This window comes from Fringilla coelebs (assembly GCF_963513975.1).
Source record: "Fringilla coelebs genome assembly, chromosome: 24".
Taxonomy (NCBI): domain Eukaryota; kingdom Metazoa; phylum Chordata; class Aves; order Passeriformes; family Fringillidae; genus Fringilla; species Fringilla coelebs.
In genome coordinates this window covers 7,132,204-7,152,781 of record NC_140050.1, presented here as the reverse complement: position 1 = coordinate 7,152,781, position 20,578 = coordinate 7,132,204, and the positions used below count along the sequence as shown (strand labels likewise).

The window sequence follows — 20,578 nt, the reverse complement described above, 5'->3', positions numbered from 1 at the left end:
CCCCCACCCTGGCCCTGCTGGGGGGGTTTGTGGCCCAGGGGACTGAGGGTCTCTCACATCCAGCAGGCTCCATCCACCTGGCACCAATCCCTCCAGGAAAACCTGGAATCTTCCCCTCCCTGTCTCCCACCTTGCCTTCTCTCAAGCCAGTTAATGAGGGGGAAAGGCTCCTGGGATGTGGCTGCCACTTCCCGGCAGTGTAATTGGAATTAATTGCTCGGGGCTGTTTGATCTGTGGCCTGGGGGAGCATTCTGCTCCCAGCACAGCTCAGGGACCTGCAGGGGACAGTGACCCCAGTTCAAACCAGCAGCCCCCTCCTCAGGCACGGCCCCCACCCCTGCTCAGGGCTGGCTTCAGGGGGAACTGCTCCTTTCAGGAAACTTTGCCCACCAAAACCAGGGGCAGACACAAAGTCAGAGCTGGAGAAGGGGAATTTGAAAGCAGGGATTGAATGCAAAGCTGGATCAGCCCCTAATCCTCAGGAAGGGGAGGAAAAGCCCTGGGGGTGTTTGGGTCCCAGGGCACCAGCTTGCACAAAACCCCAGAAAAGCAGAAAATGCTGCAGGAGAGAGGGGAGGGGAAATTCCAGCTGGGATTAGAGAGAGCTCAGAGGTGGGGATGGAGCCCAGGGGGCTCAGGGGGGGACCAGGTCCAGCCAGGATGGCAGAGCAGGAGGGGGAAGGGGTCCTGCTCATCCTCAGGGGACAGGAACGGTTCCAGGCTGGGTTTGGGGTCTGCACCCATCCCAGGGAGGGGGTCCTGATGCCAGGAGAGGCAGGAGAGATTATCCAGCACAGCCAATCCCACCAAACTGGGCTGGTGGGAGGTGTCCTGGATGAGCTCTGAGATCCCCCCCGACCCATTCCAGGATTCCAGACCCTCAGGTTTCCTTTTTCCTCAGACCAAAGTGGAACAAAAGGGCTCTGCAGGCAGGCAAAGCCCTCAGTGAAACCCCCCAAAGCCTGTCTGAGCCCAGGGCTGGGCCAGGCTCAGCCAGACCCAGAACTGGAGGGGCTGAATCTGCTGAGGAGAGGCACAACCCAAACCCTCCAGAGCTCTGCTGCACTCCCAGGGAACAAAAAATAAAATAAAAAGAGCTCAGAAAAGGTCAGAGCAGGAGTGCTGAGTGGCAGGGAAGGAGGGAAGGAAGGAGGAACACCATGTGCACGTCTGGGAATGCACTGAAAAGCCATTTTTCTCCATTTGGGAATTATTCTTTCAAGCTGCTCTGGAAGGGGAGCCCTTTGCAGCAGGGGCAATGCAGCTCTGGGTGCTGCTGGGCCGGCTGGGAAAACTTTTTCTTTTTGAGATTCTTGCAGTGCCATAAAAAAGAGGAGGGAGGGGAACGGACCGAGTGCCCCTTGGCATTGTCACCTCCAGGGTGGCAGTGTCCCCTCTCCTGACGCTTTCAAAGTGATTATTTATCCCTTTCCACTTTCCCAACTGCTCCCTGGCTTCATTTCATGGGATGGAAACCTGGAACCCCCAAACTCTCCACGCAAGCACCCCCAGAACAGAAGTGGCAGATTTGGGTGCCAGGGCAGCCCCAGGCCAGCAGGAGCTGTGGGTTCTGCCAAAACAAACCCAGGCTGGCCCAGGAGGGAGCTCAGGGCAGCCCAGGTGGAGTCAGAGTCCACTGCAGCCCAAGCAGCCCGGCGCTATTTTTAAATCTGGGCTTTCTAATTTTATTTATTTTCGTTTCTCGAAGCTCTCGGTTTCAAGGAAAGTGGGGAATGTCCCCATGACTCATCCCAGAGCTGTCACACCCCTCTGGGCTCATGGCAGGGCTGGGAAACAGCAGGAAAAAATTCCATTCCCATTAAAATCTATCAGTTTCCCAAACAAGAGGACTTGGGCTTTACTTTTTACTCACACTTCACAACTTTTTTTTTCCCTCCTGGAACTAAAACATTTAATTCTGCTCCAGGATCCGTGGCTAGAAAAGAATTTGGAGCTGAATTTTTTTTTTCTTTTTTTTTTTTTTGCTGAATTCATTTCCACAGAAAGCTGTGCCTGCACCACCAATCTCTGCCTGTGCTGGAAGAATTCCTCTTCCCAAATCCCCCCAGCCTCATCTTCCTGAAGGCAAAGGACTTTCAGACCAGGGAAAAAAAACCCTGGGATTTATTTGCTGAGCATGAGTAACCCCAGAGCTGCTCCCCTGTCCCAGGAAATGGGGTTTGGTACCAATGGACCATCAAATATTTACAGGAAAGGAGTTTTGATCTGTTAAAAATTCAAAAAAAGAATTCACTCCAGGCTCTGGAGGCAGCAGAGCTCAGGCTGGGGAGAACTCTGGAGTGGGGCCAGGGTGGGGCTTTGGGGTGGGAACACCTGGAGCCAAGGTGGGCCAGGGTGGGGGGAGCAGCCCCAGGGAGCTGGGACTGGGAGCTGGGACTGGGATCTGGATTGGGATCTGGATTAGGATCTGGGATCTGGAACTGGGACTGGGATCTGGGACTGGGATCTGGGATTCCCACAGCAGCCTGGGAAGGGCTTTGGGGCCAGAACTGGGGAGCTGTGGGGGGAAGGAGGGTGGGAATGGGGGAAGGAGAGCAGGAATGGGATGCTGTGGGGGAAGGAGGGCGGGAATTGAAGGATGGAGGGCAGGAAGGGGATGCTGTGGGGGGAAGGAGGGCGGGAATGGGGGAAGGAGGGCAGGAATTGAAGGATGGAGGGCAGGAAGGGGATGCTGTGGGGGGAAGGAGGCTCCCAGGGAATGTGGAAGAGGTGCCCTGGCAGCCCCACAGGGATGGGGGATCTGTGTCTCTTCCTGGGATCCAGCAGGACCCAGAGAAGCAGCTCAGGGCTAAAGCTCTTTCCCAAAGGCTGATTCCAGGGGGATGAAGCAGCTGAGCCCCGAGGGAGGCCAGCCCGGGGCAGGTGGGGTTTATGAGCCGTGCTGGGAGCAGGAAGCAGCAGGAGGAGGTGATAAAATTCCTGATCCTTTCCCCGGGTTCCCCAGGCCCTGGAGCCCTTTCCCTGTCCCTCTGCAGAGCAGGGACGTGCAGCTGGGGGCTGTCCCTGTGCCCCAGGGAGGGTTCCAAGCTTTCCCTTGCACTTCCACACCCCAAAACCACAGCCAGCCCCGCTGTACTGGGAGCACTGGTGGGAAACACCAGAGCAGGAGGGGAGGGGGAGTGTCTGGGGCCCTCCTGCAAACTGGGAATACCCAGATGGGATATTCTGTGAGAGAAGCACGGGGATCCTCCCTCACTGCCCCCTCCCAATCCCTCCCTCATCCCCCCACATTCCCAGCCCCAGCCTTCCTCCCAATTCCTTCCTCATCCCCCACATTCCCAACCCTTCTCGTTCCTCCCAATTCCTTCCTCACTGCCCCCACATTCTCAGCCCCAAGCCTTCCTCCCAATTCCTTCCTCACTGCCCCCTCCCAATCCCTCCCTCACCCCCTCCACATTCCCAACCCTTCTCCTTCCTCCCAATCCCTTCCCCACTCCCCCCACATTCCCAACCCTTCTTCTTCCTCCCAATCCCTTCCCCACTCCCCCCACATTCCCAACCCTTCTCCTTCCTCCCAATTCCTTCCTCATCCCCCCACATTCCCAACCCTTCTCCTTCCTCTCAATCCTCCTCCTCCTCACACCCTTCCCACCCCGTTCCACCACTGAGACCCCCCCCAGCACCCCAAATTCCTGCCGCGCTCAGGCTGGAGCAGCCTGGCAGAATTTTGGGCATTTCCCCCCTGTCCCGGCACCACCCCCGGCCCCGTGCGGGCATCCCCGGCCCCGACCCCGCCCCGAATTCCTCATTTTCCCCCTCACCGAGGCAGCGGGAGCCGTCGGGGCTGCTGATGAAGCCGCGGGGGCAGGAGCACACGTAGCTGCCCGCCGTGTTGGTGCAGTCGCCGCCGTCGCACACGCCGGGGATGGCCCCGCACTCATCCACGTCTGCAAGGCACGGAAAGCCCCACGGGCGGGGTGGGAAATGTGTCCCTGCCCACCCAAACCCCCACAGGGGGGTCACGGGGGTCCCTAAAACTCTGCCGTCCGTGGAGGCTCTGCTTCTCTCCACGGCATCTCCCGGGAGAAGTTTGGGATGGACAACGAGAGGAAATTCCTCCCAGAAAGAGGGGTTGGAGATTGGAAAGGGCTGCAAGGGAGGGTCTGAGTCCTGGTCCCAAGTTTGGGATGGATAATGGGAAGAAATTCCTCCCAGAAACAGGGATGGGATATTGGAAAGGGCTGCCAGGGAGGGTTGGAGTCCTGGTCCCAAGTTTGGGATGGATAACGGGAAGAAATTCCTCCCAGAAAGAGGGGTTGGAGATTGGAAAGGGCTGCCAGGGAGGGTCGGAGTCCTGGTCCCTGGACCCACCCAAATCCAGGGCACAGAGAGTGGGAGTTGGGGTTTGGGGGTCATTAAAACTCTGCCATCCATAGGGTTTCTGCTTCTCTCCACAGCCTCTCCCAGGGGAGTTTGGGATGGACACCAGGAGGAAATTCCTCCCAGAAAAGGGGATGGGACACTGGAAAGGGCTGCCCAGGATCCTGGTTCCTCAGGTGACCTTGGTCCTGCTCTGCAGCTCCAGCCCTTGGTGATGGGTTGGATTTGCAGAGCCCTGTGGGCCCCTCCCAGCCCAGGATATTCCATAATTCCACTCTCTGGTTCTGTTCCAGTCGAGAGGGGAACACAAATTCCTGTTTGGCTCTTTAGGACTCTCAAATTGTGCCCCTGGCCACCCCCTGAGCCCCCTGGTGCTGCTGTGGCTCCTTGATGCTCAGGAAAGCCCTGAGAGCTCCCAGGACACAGCCAAAATCAGATTTGATCAGCCAGCCCTGCCCTGCCACCCAACCCCAGCCCTGCCCTGGGCTCTGCAAGAAAAACAGCTTTAGGAAGGCAAAGTTGAAAAAACCCAGCCCAAAACTCGGGGTGGCCCTGGGGAGCATCCTCTGCCATCCCTCCCTCACCCCGAGGCAGCAGAGAATCCCATTCCTATGGAAAGGGAGCTTCCATCAAACTCCTTTTTTTCTGAAACCCCTCGAAAATGCCGGCCCTGAGGAGCAGGAACGGAGCCCATCCCTGCAGGACTCCACATCCTGTGCTGCAGGAACCTGATCCCTGGGCTTTGTTGTCCTTCCAGCCCCTCCCCAGCCCATTTTCCTGCTCGGTTTTCCCTCTGTGAGCGTCCCGCGGTGGGACGGGTTCATTAACACCCCTCTCATTAACAGCCAGCCCCAGCAGGGAATCCTGCCAGCTCCAGCCTGGCTCCTTCCCGGCTTTTCCACCCTTCTGTTCGACATGAAAGCGGGATCCTGCGCTCTGCTGCTCGGACAATGGCAGGATTCAAGGCAAACGTTGATTTTGGACAGGGCTGGGATTGGAATTGGCCTCGTCCTGAAGGCTGGAAAAGCTGGGAAAGGCAAAGGCTGCAGAGCCTCTGGAAGAGCTGGAGCTGCAGAGCTGATCCCACGGGGCTGGGGGAACCCCAACCTCTCCCTGTGCTAAAATCCCAGGGTTTGATGGAGAAAACACCCCCAGGGCTCGTGCCTTGGGATCAGCAGGGACTCACTGCCCTTCCCTCCCAGAAAGGAACCCCAGGGGGGGAAATGGAAGCTCCAAACCACCCAAAACCAGGGAAATGAGCTCTGGATGGAGCCACACAAGGAGCTCTTCAGAGGGGCTCTGTGAGGAAATGGAAAGAAAGTGGTTGTGGGGTTCCATCCACCCGTGGAGAGCTTCCTCTGGTGCAGGAAATTCAGGATTCTGTGCCCTGGTGGCAAAGCCTGGCCTGGGGGGGCATAAGGAGCACCTCCCACCTAAAGGGGTGAGGAACAGAGGTGAGATTTGGAATCCCAGGATTTGTTCCCTCTGGCAGAACATCCTGGAGAGGCCAAAACTGGGCAGATCCTGGCAGAGCTTGCTGCACACAGCTTGCCTGGAGCCTTCCACTCCCCTTCCTGGTGTCTCTCCATGGATGATTTTTTTTTTTTTCTCTCTCTCTTATCACCCTGGATGGATTCTGGATGCAGGACACATTCCTTTGGGAAGCATCCTGGAGCAGGCACTGGCATTACCTCACTGATAGCAGAGCTTGGCCTTTGTCCTGCAGCACAGGAAGGGCTGTTAAAAAGTGAAATTCTTGGCAGAGGAAGCCTGGAATTATGGCAGGAAAAGCTTTGTCCAGCCAGTGATTCCCCCTCAACTCCACACCACGGAATTGTTCCCTTCGGTGTCATTTTTCCAGCTGCTTCCAGGATAATTTAAAAGTGCCCCAGGCCCCCCTTCCCTGTGATTTATGGCTCCAGGTCTCTGGAGCAGCAGGATGTGTCCCAGTTCAGCTTTGATGTTCCCTCTCTCCACTTTGCACCAGGAATTTTCTTGTGTCCTCAACAAATTTCCTCCCGCCGCGTGGAGAACTCAGCTGGATCCAAACCTGTCTTTCTCCCTGGCCTCCCATTCCCTTACAACCTCACCAGATCCTGCTTTTTTTCCTTTTTTCCACCACAATCCAGCCCTGAGATGGGTTCATTCATCAATTCCTGCCCTCTTTGCTCATCTTTTTGCACCACACAAACACAATTTCCGGCGCTCCCCAAGCCCACCTCGTCTCCAGAGGTTTTTAGGGAGCAGCCTGAGCCTTCCCCTCCCTAAATCCAGCATTTCCCTGTTTCCCAGACCGCTCAGATCCCCCAGCGAGGGAGCAGTGCCAGAAACTCTCATCACCCCTGGAGCTCCTCGGAATACAATGGACAATGGGACAAACACCAGCCACGCTCTGGAAGTGCCCCATCCATCAGGGATGGGCCTGGGACGGAGCAAACCCGGGCTTGGAGGAGCTTCGGCTCCAAATCCGGGCTGGATGTTCCCCTGAGAGGAAAAGAATTCCTTTTCCTGCTGAGAATCCAGCCAGGGAATATCCAGCTGCAGCTCGGAGCCTCCGTTATCAGCATGGAATATCTGCGTTGGAAAAGCTCCTTATCCTCCCGAATTCCAGGTGCTGGGAGATAAGGTTTGGGTTAGGAGATAAGGAAGGCACCGCTGTTATCTCCCTTCCCAGCCCTTCGCAGCCGATTACGGCACCGTTAATGAGGGGACATCGTTAATGAGGGGACAGCGCTAATCAGCGAGCCGGGCTGGGCTCCAGCACAATCCCAGCTGCTGATTCCCCCCGGGAATCCCCCAGCACCAAACTCCAGCTCTGGGCAGCCGAGGAGAACCACCCAGAGAGGTTCAATCGAGGTCTGATATTCCCTGGATGCCAGGCTGGGATGGGGAGGCTGAAAATGAGAGGGAAGCAGAGAATTCCCTCCTTTCCCCACGGTAAAACGAACCCAAAGCTCGAGGAGGGAACTCCTGCCCAGCTGGGACTGGGAGCCTGGAGCACACCTGGATCACAAATCCATCCCCTGGCTGTGCTTTGATCAAACCCTGCCTCAGTGAGGACCAGGGCAGGGAGTTTGGCAGTTCCAGCAGGAATGTGCAGCTCAGGAATTTGATGCTCCATCTGCTGCACCAAATTCCTGATGGATCAAAGGGTGCAGGGGATGTTCAGGGCCCAAATCCTCAAAGTGTCCATGAAGAGGGAGAGGAACCCTCTCCATTCCCCTCTCCACGTGGTTTCAGGGAATCCCAAAGGTGATTCCACTTCCCTGGGACCCTCCTCCCCTCCTGGTGGCCCTGTGGGGACCTGGAGGTGACACAGCTGGGAGGGGAGCCCTCAAACATCCCTCCTGCTTGTGTGGCTCCCAGCAGCACTCCCAGATCCAGAGGGAAGCCTGGTGGAGATGCCAGGGATGGAGCAGCCCTGGGAATGCTGGAGCTGTCCCTTTCTGTTCCTTTCTGTCCCTTCCTGTCCCTTTCTGTCCCTTTCTGTCCCTTCCTGTCCCTTTCTGTGGGCAGGGGAGCAGTTTGTGCCCTCGTGGGGCTGCTCTCCCAGGCTCTGGGGGGAGTGGGAGGCCCCTCACATCTGGAGGACAGGTCCAGGCAATGGATTTGGTTTAATCTGGGGATGGAGGAGATTCCAGCTCAACTGGTTTCAGATGTGCTCTGCTCCCCAGCTGGTGTGGGAGAGGCAGGGAGGGGTGGGAGCAGCTTTCTGCTGCCCCTGCTCCCACCTTGGCCAGGCAAATTCCTGGAATATCACTGGATTGATGGAGCTGCTCCTCCATCTGACACAAAAAAAGGGCTGGTTTGGATTGTCCTGCTTTCAATCCTTGGATGTGGAGCTCTGCAGGACTCCTGTCGGGATTTTAGAGAAAGTCTCCTGGCATGCTGCCCGGGAAGATGCTCAGACACAGATGTTTCCTGGGGATGCAGGAATGTCCATCCCCCAGCAGGGACTGACCTCTGCAGCTCCTGGCTCTCTTTGGGAAACATTTCCTGAGGGGCTGAACCCAGGGCACAGAATCCTGGCATGGTCAGGGCTGGAAGGGCCTGGGAGATCCCCTCACCCCACCTCACCTCCTGCCATCCCAGTTCCAGTGGCTTCCAGAGGCAGCCAGAGCTCTCCCTGAGTTCCCAGCCCCAGCCTGATTTCCCATTTCACAGTGATTAAATCTTCCCAGCCCTAATGAAGAGCCTCCAAATGAAAAGTTGTTGAGTTTTCAAGGCTTGATCAGACTCAGAACCCGGCAGAGCTTTGGAGGCAGCCCTGAGCTGAGCCTGGCTAAAGCCTTCCAGAGGTCCCTCCAGTGCCATCAGCCTGTGTCCCCATTAAAATATCCTTTAAAAAACCCCTCTGTGAGCAAACCAAACCATTTCCTTCTGGTTTGAGGCAAGATCAGGAGCTCAGGCAGAGCCCATTCCTCATTTCCTGCCCTTGGCCTGTGGGAAGCAGATCAAAACCCCTTTGGCAGGGCTGGCTGGGCAGTGGGCTCCAGGCTGGAATGGAGCTCTGTCCCACCTCCACCTCGGACAAAGCCAGGACTGAAATGCTGCTGGGGCCCTGGGAAGGGGAGCAGCCCTTACCTTCACACCTGTGGCTGGTCTCGCTCTGCTTGTGCCCTGCAGGGCACTTGCACTCGTAGGATCCCACGGTGTTGATGCAATTCCCACCCTGGCAGAGGCCAGGGATGGCCTGGCACTCATCCACGTCTGCAGGAGGAAGAGGAGGAGGAGTGTGAGGATCCCTGGATTTCCCTGTGCTCACGTTCCAGAGGGAATTCCCCCCCAGACTGCACAGGGGATGGGCAGGAGTGAATTCCTGCCTCCAGCAAGAGACTCAGAGACTCCCAGGGGTGGGAATGCTGCCCCAAGGATCCGTCCATGCCTGGTTCTTTGGGAGGAGCAGCCTGGGGGATGCAGGAGCTCACCCCAGAGCCACAGTGTGCCCAGAACCCCTGGGATAAAATGGAGCTGGGAGAGCCCAGGGGACACCCCAGCTCCATGGAGATGCTCCCTGACACACTGGGGGGATCTGGAAAATTCCACAGAGAGTTCTGTGCTTCGGGATCTGCTCTCTGTGCCCTCTGCTTTGGGGCTGCTTTGGGGCTGGCTTGGGCTCCTGTTCTGGGCTCTGCTCTCAGCATTTTGGGGCTCTTTTAGGGTCCTGTTTCACAGCACTGAAATGCTCTCAGCATCCTCTGTTTTCTCTGTTTCAGTGTCCTGTTCAGGACTCTGCTCTCAGCCCTTTGGGGCTGGTTTAGGGCCCCATTCTGGGCTCTGCTCTCAGCACTTTGGGGCTGTTTCAATCTCCCATTCCAGACTCTGCTCTCCCCATCCTCTATTTCCCATATTTCAATCTCCTGTTCTGAACTCTGCTCTCCCCACCCTGTGCCCATCCCTCTCACATTCCCTGCCCTTACCCTGCCCACCCTGTGCCCATCCCTCTCACATTCCCAGCCCCTCCCACCCTGTGCCCATCCTGTATACCCATCCCTCTCATGCTCCCAGCCCTGCACACCCTGTGCCCATCCCTCTCATGGTCTCTGCCCTTATCCTGCCCACCCCCTGCCCATCCCTCTGCCCCTCCCAGCCCTGCCCACCCTGTATCCATCCCTCTCACATTCCCTGCCCACCCTGTTCCCATCCCTCTCATGCTCCCAGCCCTGCCCACCCTGTTCCCATCCCTCTGCCCCTCCCAGCCCTGCCCATCCTGTACCCATCCCTCTCACGCTCCCTGCCCACCCTGTGCCCATCCCTCTCATGATCTCTGCCCTTACCCTGCCCACCCTGTACCCATCCCTCTCACCCTCCCAGACCTGCCCACCTTGTACCCTGCCCACCCTGTACCCATCCCTCTGTCCCTCCCAGCCCTGCCCACCCTGTACCCATCCCTCTCACATTCCCTGCCCACCCTGTGACCATCCCTCTGTCCCTCCCAGCCCTGCCCATCCTGTGCCCATCCCTCTCATGCTCCCTGCCCTTACCCTGCCCTTACCCTGCCCCTCCCAGCCCTGCCCACCTTGTACCCATCCCTCTCATGCTCCCTGCTCACCCTGTACCCATCCTCACATTCCCTGCTCTTACCCTGCCCACCCTGTACCCATCCCTCTCACCCTCCCAGCCCTGCACACCCTGTATCCATCCCTCTCATGCTCCCTGCCCACCCCGTGCCCACCCTGTGCCCCTCCCAGCCCCTCCCAGCCCTGCCCACCCTTGTACCCATCCCTCTCATGCTCCCTGCCTACCCTGTGCCCATCCCTCTCACATTCCCTGCCCTCACCCTGCCCACCCTGTTCCCATCCCTCTCATGCTCCCAGCCCTGCCCAGCCCGTGCCCATCCCTCTCACAGTCTCTGCCCTTACCCTGTGCCCATCCCTCTCACAGTCTCTGCCCTTACCCTGCCCACCCCGTGCCCCACCCCGTGCCCCACCCCGTGCCCCACCCCGTGCCCCTCCCAGCCCCTCCCCTCCCCGCCCTGCCCCCGGTGCCGTGCCCCGCTCTGACCCTGGCAGGCCCCGGTGCGGATGTTGGGGATGAAGCCGCGCCGGCAGGGGTGCGGCTGGGCCGGGCACATCTCGCAGGGGTGGCCCCAGGCGCGGCCGATGGTGGCACAGCACATGGTCTTGGTGCACACGATGCCGCTCAGCTGGCCCTGGCACATCTGGTTGTTCACCTGGCTGAAGCAGGGCCCCGTGCGGTAATCTGGGCAGGAAAGGAGAGAACGCCTGGGTCACACCTGGGCTCACCACATTTCCCTTCACAGAGAGCAGCAAGGCATAATTCTGCCCAGGAATATCTCTGGGTTCCACATTCCATGAACTTCAGAAAGAGGAAAAACAATTCTTATCTCATTTGCTGTGCCTGTGTTTGTGCCAGAGCAGAACGCAGCGTGGGGATTGTTCCCCCACAGTGATGGAGCTTTGGGTCCTGGGTCTGTCAGGAAATAGCCCCACATTGCTCTTCACACAGAACAGCAAGGCACAAATCTTCCCAAGAATATTTCTGGGTTCCACATTCCCTGAAGCTCAGAGAAAGGAAAAACAATTCTTATCTCATTTACTGTGCCTGTGTTTGGCTCCTTGGCCTGTCAAGCCCAGGTGTGCAGCCCCACATTTCTCTACAAACAAAAAAGCAAGGCACAATTCTTCCCAAGAATATTTCTGGGATTCACATTCCCTGAACCTCAGAGAAAGAAACAACCACAATTCTCATCATTTTCTGTGCCTGTGTTTGTGCCAGAGCAGTGGATTGTTCACCCACGGTGATGGAGCTTTGAGTGCTGGGCAGATTCAGTTTAGATGCAGTGTAATATAGGATAGAATAATATGGTATAATAAAGTAAATAATTAGCCTTCTGGTTAGATGGAGTCAGATGAATCATCCTCTCCCTTCACCAGGGGTTCCCTGTGAATTCCATCATCCAGTGTGTAAATAAATCCCAGGATTTCTGCCTTGCCAGCACAGAGATTTGGGGGGAAAACTGCAGTGGTGGCAGATTGAAGCACGGTGGTGGTAGCCCTAAAAGGAGCTGAAAATCAAAAGTCAGGCAAAGAGGCAATTCCGGGGCTGCAATTCCACCTGTTCTGGGAATTTCAGGGATGAGAAAAGCAATCCAATTTCAATTGAGTTCCAAAGATCCTTCTCTGGAAGTGCCCAAGGCCAGGCTGGATGGAACTTGGAGCACCCTGGGATGGTGGAAGCAGCTGGCAGTGGAATTCCATGGTTTTCATGTCCCCTTCCATCCCAAACCAGTCTGGGATTCTGGAATTCTCACACTCTGGGATTCTGCCTCATGATTAATTTCTTCACTTTACCTCCCAAACATCTCCTGGCAATTTCAGCTTTGAACCCCAGACACTGCAGGAACAACCAGCAGGTTTCCCATTCCCAATTAGGACCCTCCCATCCCCAAAACCCCGAGGATTTCAACCCAATTTTTGCAGGGTTTTGCCCTCAGGAATGTGGGTTTGCCCCTTGATGAGGGATATTGGCACAGCAGGAATCCAGCAGGAAGCAAAATCCTTCCGTGGGATTTTCCCTTCAGCTGGGCAGAGGTGGTGGCACACAAGTGTTTGATCTGTGGCTGGGAAAAAAAAAAAAGCCCAGAAAACCTTGGAGCACGTCCTGGTCAGCCCAGAAAATTCCCCAGGGAGTGTCTGAGCAGTCAGGTGCTGGTCAGGCAGCCAGAGCCTGGCTGAGATGGGCTCAGGGAATTTCCAGGCTGGAATTAGGCAGTAATTAGGAACTGCCCTGACCCCAAATCCCTGCTCCTGGATTAACCCCCAGATGTCCCTGCAGGGAAAGGTTTGGGTTTTATGTGTTTGAAGCAATAAAGATCTTTTTGGAGGGGGGTGAGAGCACTGGGAGCCCCAGGTAACCACAGCCCAAAATCCGGGGGAAACGCCCAGAAAATCCTCCTGTCTGGGGAAGGATCAATTAGCAAAGAATTCCTCATTTCCAGCTTAATGCTCCCTTGGAGCAGTCTGTACTGGGAAATTAAAGCTGAGAAAATCGGGGGGAGGGGGAGAGGAGAAGGATTTGAGAGGGGAAAAATAAGAAAGGTTTGGAAGTTACATCGGGGTGAAGGTGATGGCATCTCCCAAAAAAGCCTTTTTTTGGGAATCTGACCAGAAACATGAATCATGTCATGATCCTTTTTTTTGGGTTTTTTTGACCAAATTTTACAAGTTCCCATCACAGTGACCGATGTCACTGCAGGGTGGACCCCAAAAAACTCAGATGAATCAAGGAAAAACCCCAAAGTGATGCTCTGAACAGAGAGAAAAGTGGCCAAACCTGCACCTCCCACCTCATCTCCCACCTCATCTCCCCCAGGCACTGCAGGAATTCCTGGAGAGGGATAATGAATGCGGGACTGTGAGGAGAACACCCCCTTTCAAGCCCATAATTGCCCAAAATAACTTTTCCTATGCAGATGACTCCTCTGGAGGGAATGAAGCCAAGGAAATCTCAGTCTGGAGAGCCCTGGCTGCCTCCCAGCCCCAGCTGGTGCTAATTTTAATGGGCAAATGATTAAATTTTTAATGAGGCACCAATGAAATTTTATGAAGGAAATAGGGACGCTTAGGAGATGTCTGAAGCCTTTCCCAGTCCCTGCATGGGATCTGTGTTCCAGGAATCCTGCTGCAGGTAGCTGTCCTTCAGGAGCTGGGTTTTTCCTTGGAAAAGCTGGGGGAGAGCTGGGATTGCTGTTCCAAAGCAGAGCCCAGGGTGGGACGTGGAGCAGCTCCACATCCCCAGGTAAATCCCATTAAGGGATTGCAAGAAATCCTGAATGTGGGGGGATTTAGGGAACCCCTGAAGCTCTGAATCCCTGGCAATTCCAAAGGCAATTCCCACCAAAGGACTGCAAGAAATCCTGGATCAGGGGGGATTCTGGGGGGAGGGTTTGGTCAGGAACTTCTGAAAGTAGTCACAAGAAAAAAAGAGTTTCCTCCACTCCTGCAACATCCACGGAGCCAGGAGGGTGCCCCTGAGCCAATTCCAGCTGGAGTTTGGATCCCTGGAGATGGAAAAGTGGGATAATTCCAGGATTTTCTGTGCTATCTAAGGGACAATCCCAGCCACACAAATCCATCATGGGAGTAGGTCCAGCACAAGGGAAGGGGAAGGGAATGAGGAGCTTTTCTCTCCTCCCACCCTCTGGAATTCCCTCCCGAGACAGGCCAGGGGCTGAATTCCTCCTGTCCAAAACAAACAAACAGAGCTGAGGAAGAGGAGATTTTTCCTCTGCCAGAACCCCAAACAATGGAGGCTCTGCCTTGAAACCTGCAGGACAAAAGGAGCCTGTGGAGCATCCCCAGGGAGCTCCAGCTGGGAGGGGATGGGGCCACAAATCCTGGATTGGGCAGGGGGCCACGGCTGGGAGGGAGCCAGAGCCACCAGCGGGAGGGAGCGGGACTGGGAGGGACTGGGAGGGACTGGGATTGGGACTGGGAGGGACTGGGATTGGGACTGGGACTGGGATCTGGGAGGGACTGGGAGGGATCAATTGTCCCTGTTCTTCTCCAGGTGTTTTCCAATTTTTCCTGTTCTTCTCCAGATGTTTCCCGGCCTGGATGGATTGTCCCTGTTGTTCTCCAGGTACTTTCCAGCCTGGATGGATTGTCCCTGTTGTTCTCTAGGTGTTTTCCAATTGTTCCTTTTGTTGTCCAGGTGTTTTCCAGCCTGGATCAATTGTTCCTGTTGTTCTCCAGGTGTTTCCCAATTTTTCCTGTTGTTCTCCAGATGTTTCCCAGCCTGGATGGATTGTTCCTGTTGTTGTCCAGGTGTTTTCCAGCCTGGATGGATTGTCTCTCTTGTTCTCCAGGTATTTTTCAGCCTGAATCAATTTTTCCTGTTGGTCTCCTGATGTTTCCCAGCCTGGATCAATTGTCCCTGTTGTTCTCCAGGTGTTTTCCTGTTTTCCCTGTTGTTCTCCAGGTGTTTCCCAGTTGTCCTTGTTGCTCTCCAGGAGTTTCCCAGTTGTCCCTGTTGTTCTCCAGGTGTTTCCCAGTTGTCCCTGTTGTTCTCCAGGTGCTTCCCAGCCTGGATGGATTGTCCCTGTTCTTCTCCAGGTGTTTCCCAGTTGTCCCTGTTGTTCTCCAGGTGTTTCCCAGTTGTCCCTGTTGTTCTCCAGGAGTTTCCCAGCCTGGATGGATTGTCTCTGTGGTTCTCCAGGTGTTTTCCAGTTGTCTCTGTGGTTCTCCAGGTGTTTTCCAGTTGTCTCTGTGGTTCTCCAGGTGTTTCCCAGTTGTCCCTGTTGCTCTCCAGGAGTTTCCCAGTTGTCCCTGTTGTTCTCCAGGAGTTTCCCAGCCTGGATCCTGGCTCTCCAGCCCCAGAGCTGTCTCAGCCCCTCGGCTGCAGGGCAGGGAGGGGAGCAGCCCCAGGGTCTCCCTGAGGGGCTCCTTTCTCATGGAATACTTTCTCCAGCTCGTCATTTCCTCACTTCACCCAAACACAGCCACATTCCTCAAGTTTAACTGTTTGGACTTTTGCAGAAAAGAAAAAGCTGGCGGGGGCACTCTCTAAGGCCAGACATTCCAAGTGCTGGAAAAACACATCCAAAGGAAATTGTAAAGGGGGGACTTTTCCTGAGCTTTCCTGTCCTGTTTTTTCTGTTTCCTGATGAAGTCTCGGCCCGATGAAACCCGAGAGAGTTTCAAGGAGGCACAAAGAGCACGGGGAAACGTGGAGCTGGTGGTTCCAGAGCAGGAGGGATGGCTGGAAAAGCCAGAGCGGGGCTTGGGAACTCCTGGAAGAGCCCTCGGGGTCAGGGCTTGTCCTGGCTGGTCAGGGCAGGGGCTGGGGTGGCACTTCCAGAGCTCCAGACTCTCCCTGAGCACTCAGGTGGAAACTGGCACTGCCCAGAGTCCCTGGGAAGAGACCACAGCTCCTGGAGCCCTGGAAAAGCTCCTGGGTCACAGGGAAAAGTTCCCAGATCCCAGGGAAAAACTCCTGGGAAAAGCTCCTGGATCCCAAAGAGTTCCTGGATCCCAGGAAAAATCTCCTGGATCTCAAAGAGCTCCTGGATCCCAGGGAAAAATTCCTGGGTCACAGGGAAAAGCCCCCAGACCCCAGGGAAAAACTCCTGGGAAAAGTTCCTGGATCTCAGGGAAAAGCTCTTGGGAAAATCTCCTGGATCCCAAAGAGCTCCTGGATCCCAGGGAAAAGCTCTTGGGAAAAGCTCCGGGATCCCAGGAAAAATCTCCTGGATCCCAAAGAGCTCCTGGGGGAAAGAGAAAAGTTCCTGGATCCCAGGGACAGGCTCCACAGGGAAGATTTAATTTTGGCTGGAAAAACAACCCCAAATGAAAAACCTCATCCCTGGAGCACAGGAGGAGCTCCAAACATCACCTGATGAGTCAAACTCAAGTCATTTTTTCCTACTTGAGGGAGGGTGGAACCACAGCCATGACATCAAAATCCTTCATTTTGCTGTAAATCCACGAGCAGCCCCTGGCCCCTGGCCCCACAGGCTCAGCTCTTGTGGGCTGCAGCTTCTCCTCCCACACTGAGGTAATGGGAGCTCAGGTTCCACAAAATATCCCCCAGCCACTCGTCCCCAAAGATGTCAGGGAGAGGGAGGAAATGATGCTGGAATTCTGTGAGTGCCTGCTCCGAGGGTATTTCCCTCTGGAGGGGGGAATTTCCTGCATGAGGTGTGAGGGGGGTTGTTCTGCTCCCAGTACAAAGCAGCCTCTTACTGGAGCTGCTCTCGGCACTCAGAAATTCACTTTATTCCAATTTAAAATTCAAATGATTTCTTGTCTCAGTGTCGGCAAAGTAAATTCCAGTGAAGCCCCTTAAGCAAATCTGGGATCCAGGATGGATTTGGGGTGGTTGAGTTCTTTTTGCCAGGGATGGGGCTCACAGAATCCCAGGATCCTGGGCTTGGACATCACCCAGAACAGCCCAGGGTCACCTGGAGCAGGTGACACAGAGCCAGGTGGGTTTGGAGTCTCCAGACAGGGAGAATCCCTGGGCAGCTGCCCCAGGGCTCTGCCACCCCCAGGGAAAGGAGTTTTCCTTCCTGCTGAGGTGGAATTCTGTGTTCTGTTTATGTTTGTGCTCCTCCCTCATCACTCCAGTTATCAGCACAGAGAATTCCCCTCCTGGCAGAACCCAGGACGCTCCCTGGCTCTGGGAGGAGATTCATCCTTCCCCCCTGTCAGGAAAGGGCTCCAGGCTCTGCTTGGAATCCCTCCTGCTCCAGGAGAACCCTTGGGAAGGAGGACCCAGCTGCAGGAGGGGCTGGAATCTCCTTCTGGAGACCCCCAAGGATCCCTGTGGAGCCCCAACACCCCCTGGAGCCGCAGGACACAAATCCTGCTGCTCAGAGACTCAACCCAGCAGCATCCCTGGGCATGGAGCTTTCCCCCAGGAGGATCTCCCAGATTTTCCCTGGCAGGTCAATCCCAGGCACTCACCTGGCTGCAAAGCCCCCAGGAGCCCCTTCCCAGCCCAGCAGAGCAGGCTCTGTTTGCCTTGGCAGGGAGGAGCAGTGTGGACACAGCTGCAGGATTTGTTTTGTCTCTCACACAAGTCTGGCTCGGCCAAATCTCTGCAGGCTTTGTGAAAATGCTCCTTTATGTGAAGAATTTTATACAAACGGCCCCAAAGTCTGCCCCTGCCTCTCCCCCTCTCTCCACACACACGGGACACTTGGATTTTTCCAGCCTTCTCCAGAAGTTTCCTTCAGGAATTTCCAGCTCTCTGCTCACACCCAGCCAGTGTTTGGGTGGATTCAGGAGAAAAAATGAGGAGCTCACCAGGAGCTCTGGAGCTCAGGTTTAGGGGTTTGGGGGGGAAGATCTCCCAGGGCAGAGCCCTCCAGAGAGAAATCTTCCTCATTTTCCATAACTAAAGCAATTCCTGTGGGTTGGGGAAAGGCAAGGAGAGAGTTTAAAGGATCTGTAACTGCTGCAGAACAGGAGAATCGTCCAGAAAATTGGGGATGTCCATCCCTGGAAGTGTCCAAGGGCAGGCACTTGGCCCTTTGCAATAAACCCCAAATGAGCAGAAGAAGATTCATTGTATTGTAACAGGAACCTCTCTCTCTCAAACTCTTTACCTCTCTCTTTACTTCTTTTTGTCTCTCTCAGTCCTGCTCCAGCTGTGGCTGGCAGCCCCCAGCAGGGCCCTGCACTCACATCCTTTGCAATAAACCCCAAATTCCATGAGCAGAAGAAGATTCATTGTATTGTAACGGGAACATCTCTCAAACCCTTAACCTCTCTCTTCTCTCTCTCAGTCCTGCTCCAGCTGTGGCTGGCAGCTCCCAGCAGGGCCCTGCACCCACATCCTTTGCAATAAACCCCAAATTCCACAACCAGAAGAAGATTTGTTGTATTGTAACAGGAACCTCTCTCTCTCATCCTCTCTTTTACTCTCTCATCCTCTCTTTACCACGCTCTTGCCTTCTCTCTCTTTACCTCTCTCAGTCCTGCTCGAGCTGTGGCTGGCAGCTCCCAGCAGGGCTCTGCACTCACATCCTTTGCCATAAACCCCAAATTCCACGACCAGAAGAAGATTTGTTGTATTGTAACAGGAACCTCTCTCTCTCATCTCTTTCCCTCTCTCTTCTCTCTCTCTTTGCTGTTTCCAGCTGTGGCTGGCAGCTCCCAGCAGGGCCCTGCACTTGGCCCTTTGCAATAAACCCCAAATTCCATGACCAGAAGAAGATTTCTTGTATTGTAACGGGAACCTCTCTCTCTCATCCTCTCTTTTACTCTCTCATCCTCTTTACCACGCTCTTGCCTTCTCTCTCTTTACCTCTCTCAGTCCTGCTCCAGCTGTGGCTGGCAGCTCCCAGCAGGGCCCTGCACCCACATCCTTTGCCATAAACCCCAAATTCCATGACCAGAAGAAGATTTCTTGTATTGTAATGGGAACCTCTCATCTCTTTACTTCTCTCTTCTCTCTCTCTTTGCTGTTCCCAGCTGCAGCTGGCAGCTCCCAGCAGAGCCCTGCACCCACATCCTTTGCAATAAACCCCAAATTCCACGACCAGAAGAAGATTCATTGTATTGTAACGGGAACCTCTCTCTCTCACCTCTTTCCCTCTCTCTTCTCTCTCTCTTTCCTGCTCCTAGCTGCAGCTGGCAGCTCCCAGCAGGGCCCTGCACTCTGCCCTTTGCCATAAACCCCAAGTTCCACACCCTGGCTGCAGATCTCTCCCATTCCACCCATCCCCACCGTCCCAGCCCCGTGTCTCCCCCAGGATCTCTCACCTCTCTCGCACTGGGGCCCCGTGAAGCCGTAGACGCAGGCGCAGCGGTTGGGGCCGATGCACCTGCCCCCGTTCTGGCAGCCGTTCTCACACACAGCTGGGGGGGAAAACAGAGAATTCCATCACTCCTGCTCCTGGAGAGCCCCTCCGTGGTGCTGGGATGTCACCTCAGGGGTGGTTGGAGCGTCAGAGTTGGGGGTATCAGCTCCGTGTTCTCCCGCCCAGAGAAATCTGAGATTTTTGTGCTTTTTCCTTGGGAAAATTGTTCCCTGTTGCTGCTTGAGCCCCCTTCTGCAGAGGCCACAAACTCCTCTTGCACTGGGGAGGATTTCCTACCCTCTGGAATCTCGGTTCCCTCAGGTCAGCGTTGGGGTTTATGTGGGATGAGAGGAAAATGCACACAGGGAAACGTGTGAGGAATGGCACAGCTGGAACAGCAGAAGGGGAGATGGATGGGCAGGGATTGAACCCCAGTGCCCAGAGGAAGGAACTGAGCTCTGAGCAGCTCTTGGGTGTTCCCTGACCTAAATATTCCTGACTTAAAATATTCCTGACTCAAGATATTCCAGACTTAAATACCCCAGACTTACTTAAAATACCCCAGACTTAAAATATCCCAGACTTAAACTGAGTCCTGCTACCCTGAGCTGAAACCCTGCACTCAGGGCTGGAGCCAGAGGAAGTTTCCTGGTTGAAATCATGGATTGATGGAATCTGCAGAGCAGGAAGGGCCCCCCAGGGACCCTGCTCTGCCTGGAGCCCCCTCAGTGCCCAGCTCCAGCTCTGAACCCGGGCCCTGCCTCCCTCCCCGGGCTAGATGGGGCTGGGGGATGCAGGATTGGGCTGGGTGGGGCTGGGGGATGCAGGATTGGGCTGGGTGGGGCTGGGGGATGCAGGATTGGGCCAGGGGATGCAGGATTGGGCTGGATGGGGTGGGGGATGCAGGATTGGGCCAGGGGGGTGCAGGATTGGGCTGGATGGGGTGGGGGATGAAGGATTGGGTCAGGGGGGTGCAGGATTGGGCTGGATGGGGTGGGGGATGAAGGATTGGGCTGGGGGATGCAGGATTGGGTCAGGGGGATGCAGGATTGGGTCAGGATTGGGCCAGGGGGGTGCAGGATTGGGCCAGGGGGGTGCAGGATTGGGTTAGGATTGGGTCAGGGGACACAGGATTGGGCTGGATGGGGTGGGGGATGCAGCATTCCCGAGCCTGCCGGGATGTCCTGCCAGGGGAACAGAGCAGGATGGAGCTGGGAGCTGCACGTAGCGAGGGCTGCACGTCCCAGCCCAGCCCCGGGCTGCTGCTCCTGAGAATTTTCCCAAGCTTTTGCTGCTCAGGATGAAATTTCCCATCTGGAGCCTCTGCCTCCGGCTGAACTTTTGGGGAAGTTTCAGTGGTGAGGGATCAGGCAGAGCTGAGGGGGAGTTTGGGGAGAACTGGGGGGGTTTTGTCTTCAAAAATCCTCAATGGGAGTGATTCCTACGAGGATCCAGGGATTCAGAGT

At 55.6% G+C, this 20,578-nt stretch overlaps 1 protein-coding gene across 1 annotated transcript in view; it reads right to left on the bottom strand.

Moving 5' to 3' along the window:
- The window catches only part of FBN3 (fibrillin 3), a gene marked incomplete at both ends in the record, with an annotated part of 73,737 nt that overhangs the window by 39,412 nt on the left and 13,747 nt on the right, over positions 1–20,578 (bottom strand). The window contains 4 exons of the mRNA XM_084220966.1: positions 3,784–3,909; positions 8,927–9,052; positions 10,847–11,044; positions 19,075–19,170. Coding sequence (XP_084077092.1) covers positions 3,784–3,909; positions 8,927–9,052; positions 10,847–11,044; positions 19,075–19,170 — 546 coding nt within the window. The remainder of the gene's footprint in view (positions 1–3,783; positions 3,910–8,926; positions 9,053–10,846; positions 11,045–19,074; positions 19,171–20,578) is intronic.